This window comes from Antennarius striatus, chromosome 6 (assembly GCF_040054535.1).
Source record: "Antennarius striatus isolate MH-2024 chromosome 6, ASM4005453v1, whole genome shotgun sequence".
NCBI classification, from domain to species: Eukaryota; Metazoa; Chordata; class Actinopteri; order Lophiiformes; family Antennariidae; genus Antennarius; species Antennarius striatus.
Window position 1 is genome coordinate 5259917 of NC_090781.1, and position 25084 is coordinate 5285000.

Sequence of the window (25084 nt, forward strand, 5' to 3'; positions counted from 1 at the left end):
CACACAAAAACTGAAGCAAAGATGCAAAACAAATGTAGTGATGGGCCAACAAATCAACAGGTTGACAACTATCCAGCAAACATACTGTCAGTATAAACAATGTAAAATTTAAATTCTTCAAAAACTTGTCTTTGAAAATGTTTTGAAAAGCCTCAGAGATAAACCGCAACAGCATCAGCCTTAATTACCAGTGGCTTTTGAGAAAATACATAACATCTTTCTGAGCGGGCGGCAGTGGCTCACTGGTAAAGTGCATGGTAGCGCGGGTCATCCAATGTTTCAAAGATCAACGGTTTGACTCCCGCTCCCGCCCAAAAATAAACACCTGCAGGTGAGCTGACAGTGGGAGGTGTCAACTCACCTCCGGAGCACTGCCGAGGCGCCCTTGAGCGAGGCGCCGTCCCCCTTACAAGTTGCTCATTTGGGGCGCACCAATGAAAGTTTCTGACTGCCACTCTACCTCCTCTGCACGCGTACAGACCCCATGTGTGTGTGTTTGTGTTCAGGGCCTGTACACACATACTGTACACTGTATATGCATGATTTGATTTGAACTAACTAGAGTGTGCTACTAATTTCCCTGCGGGGATTATAATTAGTATATAAAATAAAACTAAATAAACAAACAAACATGACTATGGCGTATAATCCTATGATCTGGCAGCTACTTTGCATTTCATTTGATCAAAAACTGTTGTAAAAGCCTCCACACAATGTGAACTCAGCAGGAATCACATTAACATGCAACACTGTACAAAGCAATATACTGGATTCTCAGAAAATTCTGACATCTTCTTTAATGATACTGCTTACATGAAATTGTTTTTGGCTATGGTTAATTTTTGTTGTGTGTAAATAGCTTCACATAGGAGCTGGGCTTGCACTAGGAGCTAGTATGACTAAGCTACAGTGGCTCAGTGTAAAATAATTGAGCAAGCCACAAAAAGCCCCACTGTGTGGCCAAGACAGCGGCGCAGTGCGTGGACAACCGATGCTCGTCGCAGGGGGCGTTGGGGGGCCTCCCCCGGGAAATTTTTTAGAAAATGGCGTTGTATTCCTGCATTCTGGTACATTCTGAGGGCAAAATCTTCTGTTCAGTTTACCTACAAAAATACACTAAAGTCAACAGTTCAAGCTGAACTATCTTTATTTCTTTCCTACTTTATGCAGCTGTGAATGTAATATTCAACAATTGAAAACTTGCATTCACTCTGTGAAGATAGTCATACTTAATGAGGATTTTAACACAAACTCTACAATAAAACACTGGATTCTTTTGATCGATCATCCTCGCCTTGTCGCACACCAATTCCCGGGTTCAGCTTGTAAAAATCGAACATAAAATCAAAATAGCGGCCCTATTTCCGCTAGCGCCACTCGCTAGCGGCAGTAGCGGTGCTAGCGCCGCTCACTGGTGGCAGTAGCGGTGCTAGCAGTAGCGGTGCTAGCAGTAGCGGTGCTAGCAGTAGCGGTGCTAGCAGTAGCGGTGCTAGCAGTAGCAGCGCTAGCGCCGCTCACTAGCTAGCACTGCCGCTCACAGATACAGCAAAAAAGTTGGAAGTTTTAGCCTTTTTTCTGTAAAAATAAGACCGCCACTGTGGCTACACAGTCTAAAAATCTTGTAGCCAATCTGATAATTACTTCACCTATGGCGAAGTGGCGAATAGCTAGCACAAGCCCAGAGAAGAGATGTGATTTAACCTGCAGAGAAGGTTCCGATGGCCGGAATATTTGACATGTCCACAAAACACTAATAAATCTAAATTGAACAGTGTGATCTTTCATTTCTATCAGCTTAGAAATCTGGACAGAAAGCTACACACACTAATGGCACAGCCACAAAAGTCACTCCTTTGTTTCAATGTTCCGTATTTTTCTCTTCTCACCAATGGAGTGCCTTTTTCATCTGCTCAATAAAGACGCTCATACTCTCTAGGGCAATTGTAATGAAAAGGCTCTCGGAAGTTAAAGTGATTTTAAGAATATCATTTCATTTACCAGCCTTCATATTTCTCTGATTCCTGACATATTTCTCTGACTTATGTAATTAGATTACAAATTATAAAACAATCAAAAATGTGATTGATACTTCCAAAGTAGAATGTCCAAACTTAAATAACTCAGTCCACTAAGTCTTGGACTGGGGACTGGAAGTTGCTGGTTCAAGACCCGGACCAAAAACATTTAGTGTGAGCTGGCAGTAGGAGGTGTCACCCTACATCCTGAGCACTGCCAAGGTGCCTTTGACCAAGGTATTGTCCCCTCTACAAGCTGCTCATTTAGGGCACACCAAAGATGGAGCTGCCTGTCACTCTGCCTCTCCCTTGTATTTACTCACTAAATAAATGCATGCCTACAGGTCCCGTTTGGTTGTTTCAGGGGCCTGTACACATATGTATATGCATGTTTACTAACATACTAAACCATGAGTGAAAACATAATTTCCCCAAAGGGATCATTAAAGTGTAGTTCTTTCTTCTTTCTTAGATCTATTTAGTCAAACCAACTAAGCCAAAAGATGAAGTAATTTCATCTTTGATAAATCCACCACCTAATAAAAAGATGGACAATTCACACTGTGCCAGTGATTCTAACCACATGATTTAATTCAGAGGTTTAATACACATAATTACATCAAAACATTTTTTTTAAAAATTCCAACTATGCCAGTAATTCCATGCAGGTAAAATCAATTTTATCTGGGCGATATTTGAAAAATTAAAATTGCAAATAAGTACAACCCAAAGGCATCATTCATTTAAATGCTGTTTAACAATTAATCCGGCATTTCCATTATGTGCCTTCATTGGCTCACATAAGAGCAGTACAGTAGCTGGTAGGGTATGGAGGGGATTAAACGGAGGTTACATAACTACAGACCTGCCAGTGAAGGCCTGCTGATCCTGGTAGGGACGACAGTGGTTTAAAAGAGCGGTTTACTTCCGGACATAAAACTGACAGGATTCATAGCATAAGCAGTGCAACAACCATTTATGTCCTCTTTCATTAAACTATCTCCACAGTAACGCCCCTCAAACGCCTGATATTGACCAAGGACAACATAATATTTAGTAACAAAATCAGTCTGTACATTATGAAAAAAATTAAGACGAGGTGATATTGTAGCTACGTTTTTATATCATGATCATCCATCACGATTATTACGGTGTCACGATTTCACAATATCGATCTGCTGCTGTGTGCTAAATAAAGAACATTTCATATTTGGGAGTATAATATTAAACACACATTATCTTAGTTTTACATTAGTGTTATTGAGTGTCATGACGGGCTAACGGATCTATTTTTTCGGTGGAGTTCTCTTCAGGATATCGACTCTTACCTTCGCCTGATTAATGAGAAGCCCTACGACGGCTGAGACAAGCACCGAACCGGACATGCTGCTGCATCTCTTCCGCACCTCCTGCTTTAGGAAGGGCAACACCGCGACCGGCGCCTCGGGGACGGTCACCGCGTAGGAGCGGTGAATGCCCGGCATGCTGGAGGATGGATGAAGCCCAGTTTATTTAGACGACAGCCAGGGTTTGGTGAGGGGCTCCTGATATCTTGCCGTTCCCGACTGCAGACGTTCTCCCCCGTTCTGATTGACTCCCGAGCGGCCTCTTCATTCGTTGTCAATGGAACGGACCTCATAAATCACATCACACGGAATACCTGTGGCTGACTGACTTGCGTGATTCACTCCTTCAAAATAACCCAACGAAGCGCGACAAATCTGATAAAAAGCATGAGATAGCAACTGACGAGCTGCAGGCTGTTGTACCGATCTTCAGTCACTACAACACGTCTTTAAATGATAGTAAGTAGTAGTAAACGACTGCGTTGTTCCCTCTCCGGTAACTGGCTGAGAGCCGCCTCCTCCGCTCAGCTGAGTCGGGCTTTAACGTCACGACCGCCTGCGGTCGGGTGTCACGTCATGGCCCGTCCCTCTCCATGCTGCTGGAAGCATCTGAAGGTCTAATGCTAAGCTCTAAGCACACTGATCATCTCGGTGATGATCATGTCAGATCATCACTGAGATGAGGAGATGAATTGTGGACTATGACAAAATAAATTGTGACAGTCAGTCCCTGCTGTATTATGACTGATTATGACAGTGAGACTCGCCGGGTCTAAATCTGACTGTGAATAGTCATTAATGAGTGTCTGGTCGCTCATGTAAGAAATTAGGGTTAAGTAGCAATGAGTTTTATATAATGGGGATGAGGAACAATTACTGTTTTGCTTATAATTTAGCACAGCTTTACCAAAGTGCATAAAGTTTGTCAACAGAAATCAACATTTGCCAAAGGATAGAAACAACAATGAAGAGCCTCATTACAGGGAAAGTACCACATTGGGCAGCAACAGAGTAATTACGTGAAGGTGTGTGTGTGTGTGTGTGTGTGTGTGTGTGTGTGTAGGTGTGTGTGTGTATTTATAGATATACAGATGGATGGATGGATGGATGGATGGATAGATACTCATTACTCACGGTCAATTCCAGGAACCACACGCTAATAACGTGTCTGTGATATACCCACAAACTTATCTTATTATTTGTGGTAATTTAAATGTTTATGAACCCTCCCCATACTGATATTAAACAACCCTCTATCTGTATTACCTTTTCCCACACTCTTATCGACTGTTCAAAGCACTTTTGTGTCTCACGGAAGTCTGAGAGTCACGGAACGTAGCACACTTCTTAATGCCATCAGCCAATATAATGCGCATATGGTATCATGTGATTGCCTACCAAAAATCAGTGTAACCCAGGTTATTTATAGTAATTCATTTTATTGCAGACACTCCCTAAATGCATGCATTTTGTAGACGCTCCCTGAGTGGAGGGGGGGACGTTCCCTCCCCTAACCACGAAGTAAAAAAAGCCGGGACGGCCCTGTGGACACTTGAAGCGGGAGAAATGGATGGAACGGCACGCAGAGAGAGAGAGCTCCGTGATATATGTTTTTCACAACAGACAAAAAACAGTTTAAAAAAAAAAGCGAAGTGAATAACTTCTAAATATATTGTAGCTTCCCATAACGTGGAGGTTGATAACGTGGTGTTCCCAGTGTTACGAGAGAGAGAGACACAGCAGAGCCAATTAGCGTTTTTCCTTTAAGTGTTTTTCATTGATTCATTTTTCCTGGCTGGGTTTTTTTTGAGGGAGAACTCTCCCTGATGACCAAGTGGATGATCCTTAACACCAACCCTGGGAAGACTTCACCCTGTCCAATAGTTGAGCCGTTCAGGAGGACGGTAGGAATAAATTGATAAGAGACTTCAAGGAGGAGTACTTCTTTCCCCCCCTTCCGTGGCGAATTTGGAACTTCTTTTGTTTTTTCCCACTGAGATCTCAGTATACATATATATATGTTTTTGTTGGGCCCAACAACAAGTAAGGGACTGCAAATTGAAAGGTTTAAGAAATAATAAGGTTGATGGTTGATTGAATAATCTTTTTTGCATTTTTTTCTGTGTACGCTCACTAGTTTTATTTTTGCAAAATTTTATTTGAGTGTATTGTTTATATATTTGAATAACCTAGTTGAGGCATAAGGAAAAAGTGTCGTACGTTGATAGAACAAAAGGAAGGAAGGAAAAAAGGGAGAAAACTGAACAAAACTGACATATGTAAATATATTGTTCCTGTTATAATTCCACCACGGTGTCTGTGTGCGTATTTTTTGTGTGCTGGAGGTCTTACTGCTCTAGAGTTGCTACTACCAATCTCCTTATTGAACCTAGAGATCTTGATTCACAGAGTTCCAGATATTGATGATATTGATAACCTACGGGTAAGCCAGGGTTACAAATTGTGCCGAAACCCGGGAGATTGGTTAATAGTAGCTGCCTGATCTTCCACCACACAATACACACCTAAGTGATTTAGCGATTCCAATGAGCAGTTATGGATCTTTGCGATCGTTTTGAAGTTAATGCCCGCAACTCCCTGTATGTAACAGGGGTTGAAGAATTTGTGACAGATGAGGACCTAACAAGTGTATTTGAAACTAATGGCGAAATCACACAGATTGTAAGGATTTCCAATGAAACAGAACAGCCAGAGGGTAGAGTTCTGATTGAATATAAATATTACGGCGCCATCTGTAAAATTGATCCCGGTACTCTAGGTACCATACAAAGCCCCAAAAACCCCGATGTAGTGTGGTCTGTGAGAACCATTAATGAAATTTGTTAAGAAGATATTGGTAAAGAGACAGCCCACAGGACCCTTGCTGAATTGAAGGGTGTTGCAGGTGGTAGCATAGTGGGCTTCCTAAGTGTATTTAAAGATTTGCAAGAAAGTGATGTTACTACACCTGCAACCCATTCACAGAACGGTGACACACAGCCACATACGACTCAGACTAGTGACACATCTAAGCATGACACCACAGGCCATAGAAGTGTAGTTGTAGAGCCCACACACATTCCCAGTACCCCCCCTAACACACCAGCAAGCCAGGTTCACATTGATGGCAATATTACCAACCCACCTCTGATCCAGGGAATGATTGTTGAACATTTTATCAGAAATGAGACAACCAGTTCATCGTCCCCACAAACCAGGATACGCACCTTCTCTGGCTGGATGCCGAGGCCCAATGGTGAGGTCGACTATTAGACCTGCCGCACCCAAGTTGACCTCGTCCTCAGTGATCCTTCCATTTATGACAGTGTAAATGTGAGGGAGATCCTTGAAAGTTTATTGAGTCCAGCTGCTGATGTTGTGAGATCCCTTGGGATTAGCTCACCACCAAGCACGTATGTTACTCAACTTGATTCAGCTTTTGGTGCTGTGGAGGATGGAGAGGAATTTTTTGCAGCATTTCTCAGCTCTAACCAAGACAGAGTGGAAAAACCCTCAACATACCTGAATAGACTGCACAACCTTCTCACTAGGGCAATTTCTAGAGGGGGAGCCCCTGCTCAAAGTGTAAATGACCAGTTACTCAGACAGTTCATTAGAGGCTGTTGGGACCAAGCCATTATAGTTAGCTTGCAATTGGATCATTTAAAAAAAACAATCCACCATCTTTTCCTGAACTACTCCTCATGTTGAGAACTGAGGAAGACCGCAGATCAGCAAAGCTGGATAGAATGAAAAAATATCTGGGCTCTGCAAAAGCTGTTGCACAGGCTCATTCCATTTTTGATATGCCCTCCCATAAGGGGCCACCCTTTTCACCCAATATGAAACAAAGCGAGACCTCCCACCTTAAGAAGAAAGTGAACGAGCTAACTAAACAAGTGGAAATGTTAGTTCAAAAGCCCAAGAACCCTACTCATGACAGTCAGCCCCTCCCAGTACTAAAACCAAGGCAAGATGAAACCTCTAAGCTTGAAGATAAGATAGCTCAACTGACCAAGCAAGTTGAAAAGCTGACACAAAACATCCCTGGGAAGGGTGAAAGTAACAGACAAGACTGTCTTGCAATGAGCAGCAATAGCATGAGGAGACCCTTCAGAATTCCTGGGATAACAAAAGCGTGGTTTTGCTTCAAGTGTGGAGAAGACGATCACATTGCTGCCCGATGTTCAAATGAGTCAAATCCCACACTAGTTCACCGGAAGAATAGGGAGCTCAAGGAGAGGCAAGATAAGTTCCTGGCTCAACAGACTGCTTCACCTTTTTGCTTTAATTGTGTAGCAGCTCCTGTTGTGGGACGTGCAGGAGCTGGAGCCGAAAATAACCCCTGTCCCAAATCCCTAGTTCACAGCACTGAAGCACAAGGAAAAGTTATGACACAGACAATGACTGACAATAACAAAGAGCAGTCCATCCCCCCAGGACTCGTTTGGCCCTCACTGTGCAGCTTCAGTCCTCCTTGAGAATATGCCGTGTGAGTCCATCATAGACACCGGCTCACAAGTTACAACGATCTCTGAGTCTTTCCATAAGAACCACCTATCTCATCTATCCATAAAACCAATCCATGCCCTTCTTGAAATTGAGGGAGCAGGGGGGCAGCTAGTTCCCTATCTCGGCTATATAAGGACTCATGTTACCCTTCCCCAGGTCATCACTGGTGAGGAAGAGGAACTAAGTACACTGGCACTTGTTGTCCTAGAATGTCAATTTAACAGTAGAATCCCTGCACTATAAACCCGAACAGTACTACAAGCTCATAACTATTGCAGGCAACTAAATCAAAAGCGTGTTCATTAGTTCACCCGACACTGAAAAGGTTGTGTGTGGGAGCGCTGCTCCGCTATTTTCCTGTTTAAACTTCAAATTTGAACTGTCCACACTGTAACCTCTGGAATATAGCAACAAGTTAAAATGCTGTTCTGTTACTAGCAGTTTCGTTTTGTTTCTTTTTGAGTTTATTCCGTTAATTGTCCCGAGCTAGGTTTTGGCGCTAACTGAGACAGTTTCGGGTCATGTGACTGACCGCGATGTGGAGATGTTGGAGAGTAAAATGTGTTGTTTTGCATGTCCAGAAGCAGAGGCGCAGAAAGAAGACATGGGGAGACTAAATAACTTGTCTCCAACAGGACATCAAAATTTAAGATAAAAACTAATTTGTGATGTTTCTTCTTGGCCTGCCCATCCACATCTGTTACATGTGCAGAGGACGACTTGTTTCAGATATCTTCGAAATGTTTTAAAGAAAGTAGTATGTGAAAGTTTATTTTTTATTAGACATTGCATAGAATCATAATATGTTGAGAAGAGCTATCTAACAAAGTTGCTCTTGGCAATAAAGAATTAAAAAAATAATAGTCATAGTCAACTTTATTGTCAACATACTAGGCATAATCACTTACATCTTAAAACAACATTAATTTGTTTGTGCTTTCTCTTATGTTATGGTACCATAGTGCAGTTGGATATGACCAGTTTGTCATGGTGAGGAACAGTGTTGGTAAGTAAAGTATTTGTTAATTTAAAAACAGCACTTTATTGTGATTCATCATGATTTGGAAATAAATTGCTTTTGTTTAATCTCTCCCTGCAGGATTTGTGTGACCGCTTCTGCACCAGTTCAAGGTATGCAAACCCATTTTCACCAACTCCCAACTTTGTAGTTACCTTTTTTCTTTTTCTTTTTTTTGGTTACCTATTTTGATTTTTGTCTGAATTATAGGTAGCAGGAGTAAATGGATTGGAAGTGCAAGCTGTGCTCTGTATCCTTGGACACACGTGCAAACTTGTTTAGGCATTATCAATTGCACCATAACCACTTCTCAAGAGTCAGTACTCTACAATGCCTGTACAGTGACTGCATTTGTACTTTCCAGTCATTTACTATAGTTAGAACACATTTGTCACGGTTTCATAGTGATACAGGCAGAATAAATGTGACTGGATCACAGTGGAGAAGTGCATTTTTTACATGTCCCTTGTGTGGTGTTAAACAGACATTTTCTGCGGCATCACTATTTTCTCATTTAAGGAGTCATTTAAGAAATCATGAGGTGGTAGTATGCCCATACAGTAATTGCAGTTACAGCACAAATGCGTACTCGTCTTTCAATGCACACAAAAGCCGATACCATGCAGGCAGTTTAGATTTTGATATGAACATGTATGTGTCCAAAATAATGGTACGCCAGGCACACCTGCTGGTGAAATTGTTGAGGAGGGACCTGCTCAGTGTGAGAGCATTGACACCTTTGACCCTGTTGAGGTAGAGAATCAATGTGACACAGACACTTTAAGAGCACAGCTGCATCAAAGTTTAGCATCGCTTTTCTTAAAGATGAGAATAATTCTTCATGTGTCTGACCTGGCGACTCAGGACATCGTCGAACATCTGGCACAAATATTTTCCCTGTCCCAGCCTCTAGTCAAACAATCTATCAGAGAAGTCTTAGAACATCATGACATCGCTGCCAGTGAAAATACTCTAGATGATGTAGTAACTGCTGTTCTGGAAAGCAACATTCTTGTAAATGCCACAGCTAAAGATAAAGAGTTATATTCAACTAAAAATAGGAAAACATTTGTTGAGCAAAACTACCCGGTGGTGAAGCCTGTAGAGTATGTGCTGGAGCCAGGACACACAACAGTCCATGTTCCTCTTCTTGACATGATTCAGAAAATGTTTAAACATACAGACATTCTGGACAAAATTCGAGAAACAAAGATCTCACAGGAAGGTTATTTCATGAGCCACCAAGATGGCTCATACTATAAGGAGAATGAGTTATTCTCTTCCTCAGATGATCTGAAGCTACTGGGTATTTGCTGATCTGCCGAGTAAATATAGATCATCATTGTATGTGCTTCAGTTAGCCGCATTATGTAAGGCATCTGACGTTCAATGGTTTGGATATGAAAGATTGTTTGGTCCTTTGTTACGAGACATCCAAACTCTTGAGCAAGACGGTGTTTTTATTGAGTCTATTGGTAAAGTGGTAAAGGGAACAGTCTTTTATGTTGTGGCTGATAATCTTGCAGCTCATGCATTAGCAGGATTTACAAAGTGTTTCAGAGCTTGGTATATATGCAGATTCTGCACATCTACCAAAGACCAAATTCAGGCTCATGATGTTGGGAGTGGAGAATTCAGTGTGCGGAAAAAAGCCAGTCATGATGTCGATGTTGATGCTGCATTGCATGGGGTTACTCCGGGTCAGAGTGGTGTTCAGGGAGATTGTGTTCTGAGACAAGGTCTACAGTATTTTCATACAGTCACAGGTTTCCCACCAGATGTCCTGCACGATCTTCTTGAGGGCATTGTGCCTGTAGAGCTTGCGCTGTGTATTGGAAAAATGATCCATCATAAATACTTCACTCTGGAGTATTTGAACCGAAAAATTGTCTCATTCCCCTACAAACACACAGACAAGGTTGACAGACCTCAGCCTATCCCAAAGACCTTCATTGTCAAGAACACGGTTGGTGGCAATGGCCATGAAAATGCGACTTTGCTCAGACTACTCCCATTGATCAGTGGTAGTAAAGTTCCTGAGGACGATGGAGCATGGAGTGTACTCGTGGATTTGAAAGACATAGTAGAGCTGATGATTTGCCCAGTGTTTACTGATGAATCCATCCAGTATCTGCAAATGAAGATACAGGATCATAGACAGATGCTGCAGGGAATGTAGCCGCAAGAGGACACAAGCCAGTGTCTTATTGTACCAGTCCCAAGCCCGGGTAAATACAGAGGGTTGCGTCAGGAAGGGCATCTGGCGTAAAACTTTTGCAAAATCAAAGATGCGAATCAAACCTATGACTTCCATACCAGATCGGTCGAGGCCCGGGTTAACAACGACCGCCATCGGCGCTGTTGACCTACAGGGCGCCGGTCGAAATTGGATTACTGTTGGTCGAAGAAGGAGAGGAGGAAAGTGCGTTCGCTCGAAGAAAGAGAAGAGGAACACCAAGAGTATAGGACTAAGAGTAGGGACGTTGACTGTTGGAACTATGACAGGAAAAGGTAAAGAGTTGGTTGACATGATGCAGAGGAGGAAGGTAGACATACTGTGTGTACAGGAGACCAGGTGGAAAGGTAGCAAGGCTAGAAGTTTAGGAGCAGGGTTTAAGTTGTTCTATCATGGTATAGATGGGAAGAGAAATGGAGTAGGAGTTATTTTGAAGGAGGAGTTTGTTAGGAATGTCCTGGAGGTAAAAAGAGTGTCGGATAGAGTGATGAGTCTGAAGCTAGAAACAGAAGGTGTGATGTTCAATGTTGTTAGCGGGTATGCTCCACAGGTAGGATGTGAGCTGGAGGAGAAGGAGAAATTCTGGTCGGACTTTGATGAAGCGATGCAAAGCATGCCTAGAAGTGAGAGAGTTGTAATTGGAGCAGACTTCAATGGACATGTTGGTGCAGGAAACAGAGCTGATGAGGAGGTGATGGGCAGGTTTGGTATCCAGGAGAGGAACGCAGAAGGACAGATGGTAGTTGACTTTGCAAAAAGGATGGAAATGGCTGTAGTGAATACTTTCTTCCAGAAGAGGCAGGAACATAGAGTGACCTATAAGAGTGGCGGTAGGAGCACACAGGTAGACTACATCTTGTGTAGACGGTGTAACCTGAAAGAGATCAGTGACTGCAAAGTAGTGGTAGGTGAGAGTGTAGCCAAACAGCATAGTATGGTGGTGTGTAGGATGACTCTGGTGGTGAGGAAGATCAAGAGGGCAAAGGCAGAGCAGAAGACGAAATGGTGGAAGCTGAAAAAGGAAGAGTGTTGCATGACTTTTAGGAAGGAGTTAAGACAGGCTCTGGGTGGTCAGGAGGTGCTTCCAGATGACTGGACAACTACAGCTAATGTGATCAGGGAGACAGGTAAGAGAGTACTTGGTGTGTCATCTGGAAGGAAAGTAGATAAGGAGACTTGGTGGTGGAATGAGGAGGTGCACGAGTGTATACAGAGAAAGAGGTTAGCCAAGAGGAAGTGGGACACTGACAGGACTGAGGAGAGTAGACAGGAGTACAGGGAGATGCAGCGTAAGGTGAAGGTAGAGGTAGTAAAGGCCAAACAAGAAGCTTATGATGACTTGTATGCTAGGTTGGACAGTAAGGAGGGAGAGACTGATCTATACCGGTTGGCAAGACAGAGAGATAGAGATGGGAAGGACGTGCAGCAGGTTAGGGTGATTAAGGATTGAGATGGAAGTCTATTGACAGGTGCCAGTAGTGTGATGGGAAGATGGAAAGAGTATTTTGAAGAGTTGATGAACGTGGAAAATGAGAGAGAACAAAGACTAGAAGAGGTGACTGTTGTGGACCAGGATGTAGCAAAGATTAGTCAGGATGAAGTGAGGAGGGCATTGAAGAGGATGAAGAGTGGAAAGGCAGTCGGTCCTGATGATATACCTGTAGAGGTTTGGAAGTGTCTAGGAGAGGTGGCAGTAGAGTTTCTGACTGGGTTGTTCAACAGGATCTTAGATAGTGAGAAGATGCCTGAGGAATGGAGGAGAGGTGTGCTGGTGCCTATTTTTAAGAACAAGGGAGATGTGCAGAGTTGTGGCAACTACAGAGGAATAAAGCTGATGAGCCATACAATGAAGTTATGGGAGAGAGTAGTGGAAGCTAGACTAAGGGCAGAAGTGAACATATGTGAGCAGCAGTATAGTTTCATGCCAAAAAAGAGTACTACAGATGCAGTATTTCCTTTGAGGATGCTGATAGAGAAGTACAGAGAAGGCCAAAGGGAGCTGCATTGTGTTTTTGTAGATCTGGAGAAAGCTTATGACAGGGTGCCCAGAGAGGAACTGTGGTATTGTATGAGGAAGTCTGGAGTGGCAGAGAAGTATGTTACAGCAGTGCAGGACATGTATGAGGACTGTAAGACAGTGGTGAGGTGTGCTGTAGGTGTGACAGAGGAGTTCAAGGTGGAGGTGGGACTGCATCAGGGATCAGCTCTGAGCCCCTTCTTGTTCGCTATGGTGATGGACAGGCTGACAGACGAGGTTAGACAGGAATCTCCATGGACTATGATGTTTGCAGATGACATTGTGATCTGTAGTGAGAGCAGGGAACAGGTGGAGGAGAAGCTAGAGAGGTGGAGGTTTGTCCTGGAAAGGAGAGGAATGAAGGTTAGCCGCAGTAAGACAGAGTACATGTGTGTGAATGAGAGGGACCCAAGTGGAAGAGTGAGGTTACAGGGAGAAGAGATCAAGAAGGTGGATGATTTTAAGTACTTAGGCTCAACAGTCCAGAGCAATGGAGAGTGTGGAAAAGAGGTGAAGACGCGTGTACAGGCAGGATGGAACAGGTGGAGGAAAGTGTCAGGTGTGATGTGTGATAGAGTTTCAGCTAAAAGGAAAGGAAAGGTGTACAAAACTGTGGTGAGACCAGCGATGTTGTTTGGCCTAGAGACAGTGTCACTGAAGAAAAGACAGGAGACAGAGTTGGAGGTAGCAGAGATGAAGATGCTGAGGTTCTCTCTGGGAGTGACCAGGAAGGATATGATCAGGAATGAGTACATCAGAGGGACAGCACATGTTAGAGGTTTTGGAGATAAAGTCAGAGAGGCCAGACTGAGATGGTTTGGACATGTCCAGAAGATAGATAGTGAATATATTGGTAGAAGGATGTTGAGTTTTGAACTTCCAGGCAGGAGGCCTAGAGGAAGACCAAAAAGGAGGTTTATGGATGTAATGAGGTACTACATGAAGGTAGTTGGTGTGAGAGAAGAGGATTCAAAGGACAGGGCTAGATGGAGGAAAATGATTCGCTGTGGCCACCCCTGAGGTGAAAAGCCGAAAGGAAAAGAAGAAGAAGAGACAGATGCTGCAGGAGGTTTTTCCTGATTTCAAACTCAGACCAAAGCATCACTACACTGAACACTACCCTGACCTCATACTTTGTTTTGGACCTCTTGTCCACTTGTGGACAATGAGATTTGAGGGAAAACACCGCTTTTTCAAGCGTCTGGTACATGACACACAAAACTTCAAGAATGTTTTAAAAACATTAGCAAACAGACACCAACACATGATGGCATACTCTCTCAGTGCCCCATTTTTCTTCAAACCTCACCAGCAGACATCAAGCGTCTCATCTGTGATGGTGTCAGGGCTTCCTGACGTTGCAAAGGCATATGTGGAACTTTTTTTTTCATTTTTCATTTTATATACTGGTTTGATCCCCGGAGGGAAATTAAGAACGCACACTCTAGCTACTGATTCAAATGCATGCATACATATATATTTGTGAGTACAGGCCCCTGTATCACACACACACATACACAAGGGGGCCTGTAGGCATGCAGGGGAGGTAGAGTGGCAGGCAGCTCCTTCTTGGTGCGCCTCAAATGAGCAATTTGTAAAGGGGATGTCACCTTGCTCAAGGGTGCCTCGGCAGTGCTCCGGTGGGACAGTGGGAGGTGTCAGCTCACCTCCGGGTATTTTTTGGGGGGGCGGGAGCGGGAATCGAACCGCCGATCTTAAATCATAGCACGACCCGCTCTACCGCCCGCTTTACCACTGAGCCGCTGCCGCCCCCTAAGACAGACAGTAGCATGATTTACAGCACATCGGTTGGCAATGTTGATGGAACTGATTATGGTGTGGAGTTGTTTGTGTCTGTGGGACACGAGGGAGGATTTCCTCAGTATTCTAAAATTGAACAGATTCTCTTTGTTGATAACCAAATTGTCTTTCTTTGCAAGAGACACACATCATATTACATTGAGCTTCTGAGATCGCATGAACTTTCACCAGAGAACTTGACTGTCCACCTTTTAAAAGAGCTCAATGACACATTGCCTCTCTCTGCATACAGAACAGATGAAAGACTGCTCTTAACACTAAAACGGTTCATATTATTACACTGAAATTTCAGCTCATTTAGGATAAATGGCTAATAGCTTTGTTCAAAGATGATTCTTAATCACAGTCAAACTAACTTCATATACTGTTTTTGTTTTTGTTACAGTACATTAATACATATCAAGATATGGCTGCTCCGCAGAAATTCGTGTTGCAACAGATGTTGCAATGAAGCTCATTCTAACCGAGCGACCACAATCAGTAGATGAGCTCAAGAATATAATGCAAGAGAAGTTTAAGCCAAGGGTGGACTGTGACTTTACCCTTCAATACGAGGATCCAGACTTCAATGGACAGCTCAGTGTTCTTATGGACATTCAGGAGCTCCCTGAAAAAGGTACACTGAAAGTGGTGAGATCTGAAAGCGATTTATCCTCCACTGGAAGCTTTGATACAGACATACTGACACATGTGCCTTTAAGACAGCGTCAGAAGAATTGGCCAGATTGTTTCCCTGTGCCAACTTTTTCTTATGAAGTTGAGCATGTATGTGCTCAAGGAAATGCTGCCTTTGAAAGTTCTGGGAAGACACTGAAATTAACCAGAGCCCAAAACCACAATATCCTGGAAAACATGGCTGAAACAATGTACAACTTCAAGCCATATCCACACGACAAGGAAGTGAGTATGGCTGCTGAAGCTCTAATAGCAGCTCATCCACGCCTCAGAGAACCAGTAAGTAAAAATGGATGGAAGGTGGCCTTGAAATTTAAGATGGGGAATTATCGGACTAAGATGTCCAGATCCGGTTGCATGGAGGTCATCGTCAATGCAGGCAAGAGGAGCCGTGCCAACCCTGAAAACGATCATCCCCATTTGAACATCAAAAGAGCCAGAAGAGCTGAGGTGAATTACCTGCCCAACTTTCCCAGGGGAGAGAATGAGGCAACTTTGGAGGAAATGAGAGTGCAAATCATACAAGAGACTGAAAAGACCAAGAGAGATCAGATACTGATAGAAAAGCTCATGCACACAACCTTTGCCCTTCGCCGGCAACATATCGTTCAAAGAAGTCCACAGGTGAGGGAATTCCTGGAGAACTGGCCGGCATTGCGAATGCAGTCACAGGTAAATACGGTATAGTTTGTTTTCATTACTAATGATTAATAAAAGTAATTAATATTTAACGTTTCATGTTGAAATGTTTGAGAGCTCCATTGTTTTTGCACCTAAATACATGTGTACAGGTTTTTGCAGAGTTCCACCGCATTACAAACGTGAATCTACGCAACCATTTTTACTGTGAGCTTGACCAATACACACCAAAACTAGTTGCACTGTATCGACAGAAGTCTTCAAGGACTGGAGAGGGAGCAGAGGCACTGCGAGAGATGCTGAGAATTTATGACTTGGAGGTAAGTTTGTTTGATTTGTTCCCATGGGGAAATTGTGATCATAATGTGTTGTCATTACAGATTACAAATATTGACTAAATTTGTGATTGTTTTGTGTTACTTTGATAGTAGTCAATCATCCTGCTGAATCACAGGTAGTTTACTATTTTTAACATTACTGAAGCATTACATTGTTATACCAGTGACATGGACTGGGTATGTTGACAAAATATTTCTGTAATATATTTTGTCCCTCTCAGTCTAGGAAGAACATGACATCAACATGCGATGCACTCTGGCTCTTCGAGCACTTCCGGTGTATCTCACAGAGGATAACACTGAATTCTACAAAACCTGCTATTTATGTATGAATATTATGTTCAGTGGTGCCACTCAGCCGAATATATTTGTAAAAATGAACAGAAAACCCTGCCATTGTCTGTTTTTTTTGTTTTGTTCAGTGCATCAAAATGCAGTCCTCAAATTTGATTTGATTTTTACATTGCCTTCTTTGTTTTGTTTTTCTGGGTTTTTAATATATTATCATCATAAGGAATAACATTTTTGGCTCTACAAACAAGGATTGTGTCACATCTCTGGAATTTTTTTTTTTGTGTGTTGCAGGGTGAGGATGAGATGGATACCACCGACACACCACTAGCGCTCCTCTTGGTGGTTCCTGACTCCACTGGTTCCATCAGCTTCAGCCCTGAGAATATATCCATTGTGATAGAGGATGATGTTGTTGTGAGGGAGCTTCCCAGGTTGGCTGATGCATTTGTGGTGCTTCTTGGTTTAATGTATTCATTACATTTAGATTATCCAAAGAAACTCACTCGCACATTTACATTTATCCAGAAAGTGTTGATGTGTCTGGACGATAACAAGCCACTGAAACCATGCCGACTCTCTCTGAAAAATTATTTGTTAAAGGAATAAACAAACTGAGAATTGCAAAGCTGCTGAGTGGAGGCATGCATAAATGTAATTCATGTCAGCAACATTATTACAGCTATTTTGTTCAGAACATGTTGTTCTGTCTGATATGTCTATTTCACACATATATAGACATATCTATATACTGCATGTCTGATATACTGCACACATATATAGATATGTCTATATATGTCTGACATAGACATACAGTATCTATATACAGTATGTCGATGTCTGATATATACATATCAGACACATCTGTGTCTGATATTAGACATGTCAGTTAAAATGTTGAAAGCACTTTTGAATATGTGGGCTTTTTCGAAGTTTAGAATGAGAGGTACATTTTTTGTTTGTTTTGTTGTACTGCCTCCTTGACCTCATTGATCAGTATGCCTGGATTGTTAATTGGAATTCAGTTTATGTATTTATATTTTCTTTGATTTATTGTATTTTATTCTGTTTTATTTGGTATGTTTTTCATTTTCCTCATTTGCACAATTTTACATTATTAAGCTGCTACTTTTATAAGAATTTTTTTGGGGAAAGTACTGTGCAGAGATGGGAAAGTTTGTTCATCCCCAATGATAGGCTACTAAAATATGTATTTGTAAAAAAAAATGTTTGACTCCAGGTGTTGTACTTGAATACTGTTCAGTTTTGCTGATTAGTTTTACTAAACTTGATATATTGTTCTGAAAAGAAAAATATATATAATGTAACAGTTGGTAATGCCTTTTTAAAAGGTATGTTTTCAGGAGCTGTTTTATACCCTAATAAAGTGATACTGATGTTATACGTTGTGTACAGTTAATTTTCTCGAGTGTATGTAATTTAGTTTTTATAAGTATCAATCAGATCATTTAAGTATGAAGAAGATGTATATAATAAAAAGTTTTTTTTTTAAAATATTGCACTTAGAGTACGGATTGAGTCAACAGAATACATATTTTTTTAAGTATATTGTAACTCAAAAAATTATCAGCATAACTTAAAAGTTTTTATGTAATCAGTTGCTACAAAAATTTTGAGTTTTCTTAACTTGTTCGGGTTTACAGTGTGTGTTGATTGGCACTAAAGTGTTATTCAGACTCTACGAATGAGCTCTTGATGGAGATGGTCTGGAGTTCATTCATAGACTTGGGTCCAGAGAATATGCATTTTCCAGCACATTGCCCAGGTACATGAGGCTGATAACTACACTTGCCCCGTCAGGTTACATGGGAAAAGTCCCATTACTATCCCTGCAAAACAAAAGTGTTGTATCATGGGAGATGTCAGACTGCGGAAGGCCAATCATAACAACGTTCATGCTTGAGCCACATAGATACCGTCAGTTGCCGGGCAGTACGTTCCTTGAAGTTGCTTTATTAGACATCCCATTCAGGGCTAATAGTAAGGTTCCCGTGTCCTGCGGAATTTGAATGAACAAAGTGTCACTTTGCAGCCAAAGAGCATCATTGCTCAGATATGTGCAGCACAACAGGTCACACCACTTGGATCTGGACAATATTCATCTTGTCCGGACAGGTCTGACTGACAATCTGAAGTTCAACCTGGACGATTCACCAATCCCTGAACAGTGGAAAGAGCGCATAATCAATAAGCTCAAGGCCATAGCAGAAGTCTTTGCTGTTGACCTGTCATATGATCATACCACTTCCGTTAAGCATCACATCAAACTCCACGATGAGACACCTTTTAAAGAGAGACCGAGGACTATTCATCCCCAGGACCGAGAGGCAGTCAAGCAACATCTTAAGGAACTGCTTGATGCAGGAGTAATCCGAGAGCCCCTTTGCTTCACCAATAGTATTGGTTCGGAAAAAGAATGGCTCAATCAGACTGCATCGACTACCGGAAGTTAAATGCACAAACTATCAGAGATGCAAATGCTCTTCCCAACATCGAGGAAACATTCACAGCCCTTAGTGGTGCCAGATGATTTTTGGTCATGGACCTTAAATCTGGTTATTACAAAGTTGAAATGGCTGAAAAGGATAAGCCAAAAACCGCTTTTGTGTGCCCTCTGGGTTTCTTTGAATTCAACCGCATGCCACAAGGGGTCACGAATGTGCCAAGTACCTTCCAGCGCCTCATGGAGAAGTGTGTAGGTGACCTTGCACCTGAACGAGGTGCTTGTGTTCCTTGACGATTTGATCGTGTTCTCAGACACATTGGAAGAGCATGAGGTTAGACTCATGAAGGTGCTAAACAGCATAAGAGACTATAGCTTAAAGCTGTATATATAAAGAAAAGTGTCATTTCTTCAGACTTCAGACTTCAGTCAAGTACCTCGGTCAGGTAGTTGATTCTCAAGGAGTCCACACTGACCCTGATAAGACATCAGCCTTGAGAGACTGGCCTCGCCCTTCAAACAGGAAGGAGTTGAAATGTTTCCTGGCCTTCTCAGGATACTACCGATATTTGTAGAGGGATACTCTAAGATAGCCAAACCGCTTAACAACCTGACAGCAGGCTACTATCCACCAAAGACAAGGGGCAGGGTATATAAGAGAGACCGATCCAGACCTCCTGTGAATCCCAACTTACCTTTTGGACAGGAGTGGACACAGGAATGTGAAACTGTTTTCAGGACCCTAAGAGAAAAACTCACCTCTGCACCCATCCTCGCCTTTGCGAACCCCCAACTACCCTATACTTTGCATACTGATGCTTGTCGAGATGGATTAGGAGCTGCGCTCTATCAAGAGCAGGAGGGGAAGCTCAGAATTGTCGCTTATGCTAGTCGAGGGCTCTCGAAAAGTGAAAGGAACTACCCCACTCACAAGCTTGAGTTCTTAGCTCTAAAAATGGGCAATTTGTGAGAAGTTTAGTGACTACCTTTACGGTAGCAACTTCACCGTGCTCACCGATAATAATCCCCTCACATATGTGCTAACATCCGCCAAGCTAGATGCTGCTGGACACTGCTAGTTGGCCAATCTGTCTACTTACCTGTTCACCATGAAGTACAGAGCGGGGAAGGCCAACAGTAATGCAGATGGGTTATCTTGGCGGCCTCAAGACACATCGTGTGAGGACGAAGCCTTCATTAAAGAGAGGGAGAGAATTGATGACATGAAACGATGAATCATGGGTTCGGGGATTGAAATGAATCACCAGGTTTTCTCAGCCTTGTGTCAACGCCACCGTGTGACAATAGAAGGTGAACCCCACAACACCGAACAGCCTATTGTTCGAGAGTCTCTCGCCATTGATCCTTCATCAGTATCTGACATTTTTGGTGACGACGCTGTACCAGCAATGACAAACTCCAACTGGTGCGAGGCTCAAAGCGATGACTCGTCTATTTCAAGTGTCATCTACTGGTTGGAGACTCAAGACCGAGTCTCAGAGAGACAAGTCTTGATCATCCAGAAGTGAAGCTCCTTGTCAGGGAATGGAAGAATGCTCGTGCCAGATTTTACTGGCCAAGAACGGCTGCAGCAATCGAGGACAGATGCAAGAAGTGTGAGCGTTGCTTCAGGGGGAAGGCTGTCCCCCAAAAGGCTGCACCCTTGGAAAACATTTCTGCTACCTACCCACTTGAGCTCATCTGTATGGACTATCTGTATATTGAGCCGGACACAAGGAATGTATTAGTTATAACTGACCACTTCACAAAGTTTGCCGTGGCAGTGACAACTAAAGACCAGAAAGCAAGAACCGTTGCGAAAGCTCTATGGGAAAACTTCATTGTCAATTACGGGTACCCTAGTCGTCTTTAGAGTGACCAGGGAAGAGATTTTGAGTCTCAAACCATTAGAGAGCTCTGTGCATTGATGGGGACTGACAAAATTCGTACAACCCCATACCATCCTCGGGGAAACCCGGTGGAAGGATTTAATCGGACACTCCTAGGTATGCTGGGGACCCTGGAAGAGAAAGACAAATACCATTGGAGGGATTTAGTCAAACCTCTAGTCCATGCATATAATTGCACGAGAAATGACGCAACAGGATACTCACCTTATGAGCTAATGTTTGGGAGGCAGCCCAGACTCCCAAATGATCTAGTCCTTGGAATTTACCCTGATAAGAGGAACCAAAAGACCCACTCAGAATATGTCAAAGGTCTCTGTCAGCGCCTGCAAGAGAGCTACGCACTAGCTACAAGAACTCCCAGAAGATGGGGGAGGGGTACAAAGCTCGTTTTGACAGAAATGTCAAGGCCGCGGAACTCCTTGGGGTAGACAGGGTCTTAGTGAGGAATGTGAATATCCGGGGAAAACACAAACTCGCAGACAGATGGGAAAGGGAAATCCAGATTGTGGTTAAACGGATTGAAGAAAGCCCTGTCTACATGGTGAAACAAGAAACAGGAGAAGGACCGTGTCGCACATTGCATAGAGACCATCTTTTGCCATGTGGTTGTTCACCTGTCGGAGAGACCATTGATTCTCATACTGATACGCCCAGTAGAATGAGACTAAGAGACAAAGGGATAGACAAGCCACCCTTAAATTAAGATGATCAAGAAGATGAGGTGTGCAGCAATGAGGACGAACTGTTCCCAAGCACCCAGGTGCCAGAGGTCATCACTGGAGGTCCCTTCCTACAAAGGGAAGGACATTCAGTTGACACTTGTTTCCCCTAAAGTGTGTTAGACTCCGACATGTCTAATGCAGTGCCCCAAAGCTCTATACACATCCCTGAGACATCTAGTAATGATCCCATCTCAGATGTTCCTGATGTTGTCTTTGAAAGGGATAGTGCAGACACACATTTTAACTCACACAGCCAGACAATGTCATTATTGATATTCCAGAACCACAAGTGATACATACACCACCTGTTGCAGATAGCACAGATAATGTCACAACAGAGCCTGCAGTTGAAGAGGTTGACAGTGAAGCACAGGAGCCTGAGTCCATAGTACCCAGACGTTCTAACAGGGAAAGTCGTCAGCCTCGCAAATTCACCTATGATGAGTTAGGAGTGCCTTTGATTTTGGTTGCAGATACAGACACTGATGTATCTCTGGAGTCAGGTGTACAACTGTGCATGCAGAGACTCATGCATTCTAGAGGGGAAGATTGTAAGCCAGGTTATTTATAGTAATTCATTTTATTGCAGACACTCCCTAAATGCATGCATTTTGTAGACGCTCCCTGGGTGGAGGGGGGATGTTCCCTAGAACAAGGAAGTAAAAAAAGCCGGGACGGCCCTGTGGACACTTGAAGCGGGAGGAATGGATGGAACGGCACGCAGAGAGAGAGAGAGCTCCGTGATATATGTTTTTCACAACAGACAAAAAACAGTAAAAAAAAAAAAAAAAAAGCGAAGTGAATAACTTCTAAATATATTGTAGCTTCCCATAACGTGGAGGTTGATAACGTGGTGTTCCCAGTGTTACAAGAGAGAGAGACACAGCAGAGCCAATTAGCGTTTTTCCTTTTAAGTGTTTTTCATTGATTATCCTGGCTGGGGTTTTTTTGAGGGAGAACTCTCCCTGATGACCAAGTGGATGATCCTTAACACCAACCTTGGGAAGACTTCACCCTGTCCAATAGTTGAGCCGTTCAGGAGGACGGTAGGAATAAATTGATGAGACTTCAAGGAGGAGTACTTCTTTCCCCCCCCTTCCATGGCGAATTTGGAACTTCTTTTGTTTTTTCCCACTGAGATCTCAGTATACATATATATATGTTTTTGTTGGGCCCAACAACAAGTAAGGGACTTCAAATTGAAAGGTTTAAGAAATAATAAGGTTGATGGTTGATTGAATAATCTTTTTTGCATTTTTTTTTCTGTGTACGCTCACTAGTTTTATTTTTGCAAAATTTTATTTGAGTGTATTGTTTATATATTTGAATTGCCTAGTTGAGGCATAAGGAAAAAGTGACGTACGTTGATAGAACAAAAGGAAGGAAGGAAAAAAGGGAGAAAACTGAACAAAACTGACATATGTAAATATATTGTTCCTGTTATAATTCCACCACGGTGTCTGTGTGCGTATTTTTTGTGTGCTGGAGGTCTTACTGCTCTAGAGTTGCTACTACCAATCTCCTTATTGAACCTAGAGATCTTGATTCACAGAGTTCCAGATATTGATGATATTTATAACCTACGGGTAAGCCAGGGTTACATCCGCAATGAGAAGTCGCAAGTGTTGATGCACGAATACGCAATGGCGCACGGCACAGATAGTTATACATTATATATATATATACAGCATTTCCCGCACTATAAGGCGCACTGCACTATAAGGTGCAACCTCAATAAATTGTTTGTTTTATAATTTATTTCATATATAAGGTGCAGCGGATTGTAAGGCGCACACAATAAAAAATAAATAAAATTTATTTGATAAACTGCAGTGGCTGTAGTTGCGCAATCCGTCCAATAGATAGAGCCGCGCTGCTCAGGCAGTCATGATTGCATTCATGACTTCCTGACTACCTTTGAATGGCCCCAACTGTTATGTCAATAAGCCATTCTGAGCCAAGGAAACCTGATCACTTGATCACTTTGCCATCTTAGAAAGAAGTCAACACACATATTAAAAAACCTGACATTAAAAACTGGTTAAATTTATTACAAGTGCAGTCAGTGCAAACAGAGTGAATTATTTCCTGATCTGAAGTTCGAAGCAGATATTTCAGCTCCGATGTCCGTCTTCGTTCATTAATTAAATATTGTTTCGATCAATCGGTAGTCCAGTCAGAGGTGAGGTGCAGCTATTTGCTACTGTGTGTCCTAAACAATTTTTAACTAGTTTTTAATGTCAGGCTGCTAATTTACTGGCAAATATGACGCTGTTTTACTCCTAGAACTGACTTTAACGTCTGTGTCTCACCGCCGTGAATCTCACAGCAGAATACACAAGCCTGAATTCGCCCCTCCGCTGCCCGCCCAGAGCTATCAACTAGCACGCCCTTTGCCACCTTTGTCTAGCAGTGAATCTGATCTTGAAATTTCAGAAAAGGCTGGAAGTTCAGCTTTGAGGGTCTTTCATTCACCTTTATGCCAGTTTCTCCGTGTGTTTCCACAGAATAGAATGGACCGTCACTAGATTCCAGATGACAGCACATTGGCATTTTTAAGACCAATTAAGTTTAAAGTGGGTTATTTCCGACGCCAAATAGTTAGGAAATACTGAGATCAGTCAGTCAATCAAACTTTATAAATAGAATTGTTGAAAGTTCTTTATGTTTTGCTACGTAATCACCCGTGCTCCTACAGTCTGCTCTAGCGTCTGAGAGCAGCACAGTCAGAGCCGGGACTTCGGTGACGTCTCTTGACTACCGTTGTTAGGGGGCGTAGGCCCGAGTGCCTTGTGAGGGGAATCCTCTGGTATTGGAGTGCGGCATGACTGGCGGCCAGACTGCCGGCTTTTTTTCAGCGATCATATTTTTAACCACTATTAATATGAATATTAATCCATATATAAGACACACTGGATTATAAGGCGCACTTACAGGTTTATGAGAAAATTTTAGGCTTTTAGGTGCGCCTTATAGTCCGGATAATACGGTGTGTGTGTATATATATATATATATATATATATATATATATATATAAGTCAACTGACTTGAATGCAGGAGGTTGTGGGTTCGAATCCCGG

At 42.6% G+C, this 25084-nt stretch overlaps 2 protein-coding genes across 10 annotated transcripts in view; one reads left to right on the forward strand and one right to left on the reverse strand.

Moving 5' to 3' along the window:
- LOC137596362 (ubiquitin carboxyl-terminal hydrolase 2-like) overlaps positions 1-25084 on the reverse strand; it is a 58636-nt gene that overhangs the window by 14093 nt on the left and 19459 nt on the right. For 2 of the 9 annotated variants that reach the window (XM_068316811.1, XM_068316810.1), the window contains exon 1: positions 3344-7086. The exons of the other annotated variants lie outside the window; for them this stretch is intronic. In XM_068316811.1, the coding sequence (XP_068172912.1) occupies positions 3344-3499 (156 nt within the window). In that variant the 5' untranslated portion in view covers positions 3500-7086. Of the gene's footprint in view, positions 1-3343; positions 7087-25084 lie in introns of those variants that run through there. 9 annotated transcript variants of the gene reach the window in all.
- Positions 8647-13439, forward strand: LOC137596364 (craniofacial development protein 2-like). Its single transcript, XM_068316815.1, has 2 exons — positions 8647-8879; positions 8973-13439. Exon 2 carries the CDS (start codon positions 11180-11182, stop codon positions 12575-12577), a length of 1398 nt encoding a protein of 465 aa, XP_068172916.1. The 5' UTR covers positions 8647-8879; positions 8973-11179; the 3' UTR covers positions 12578-13439.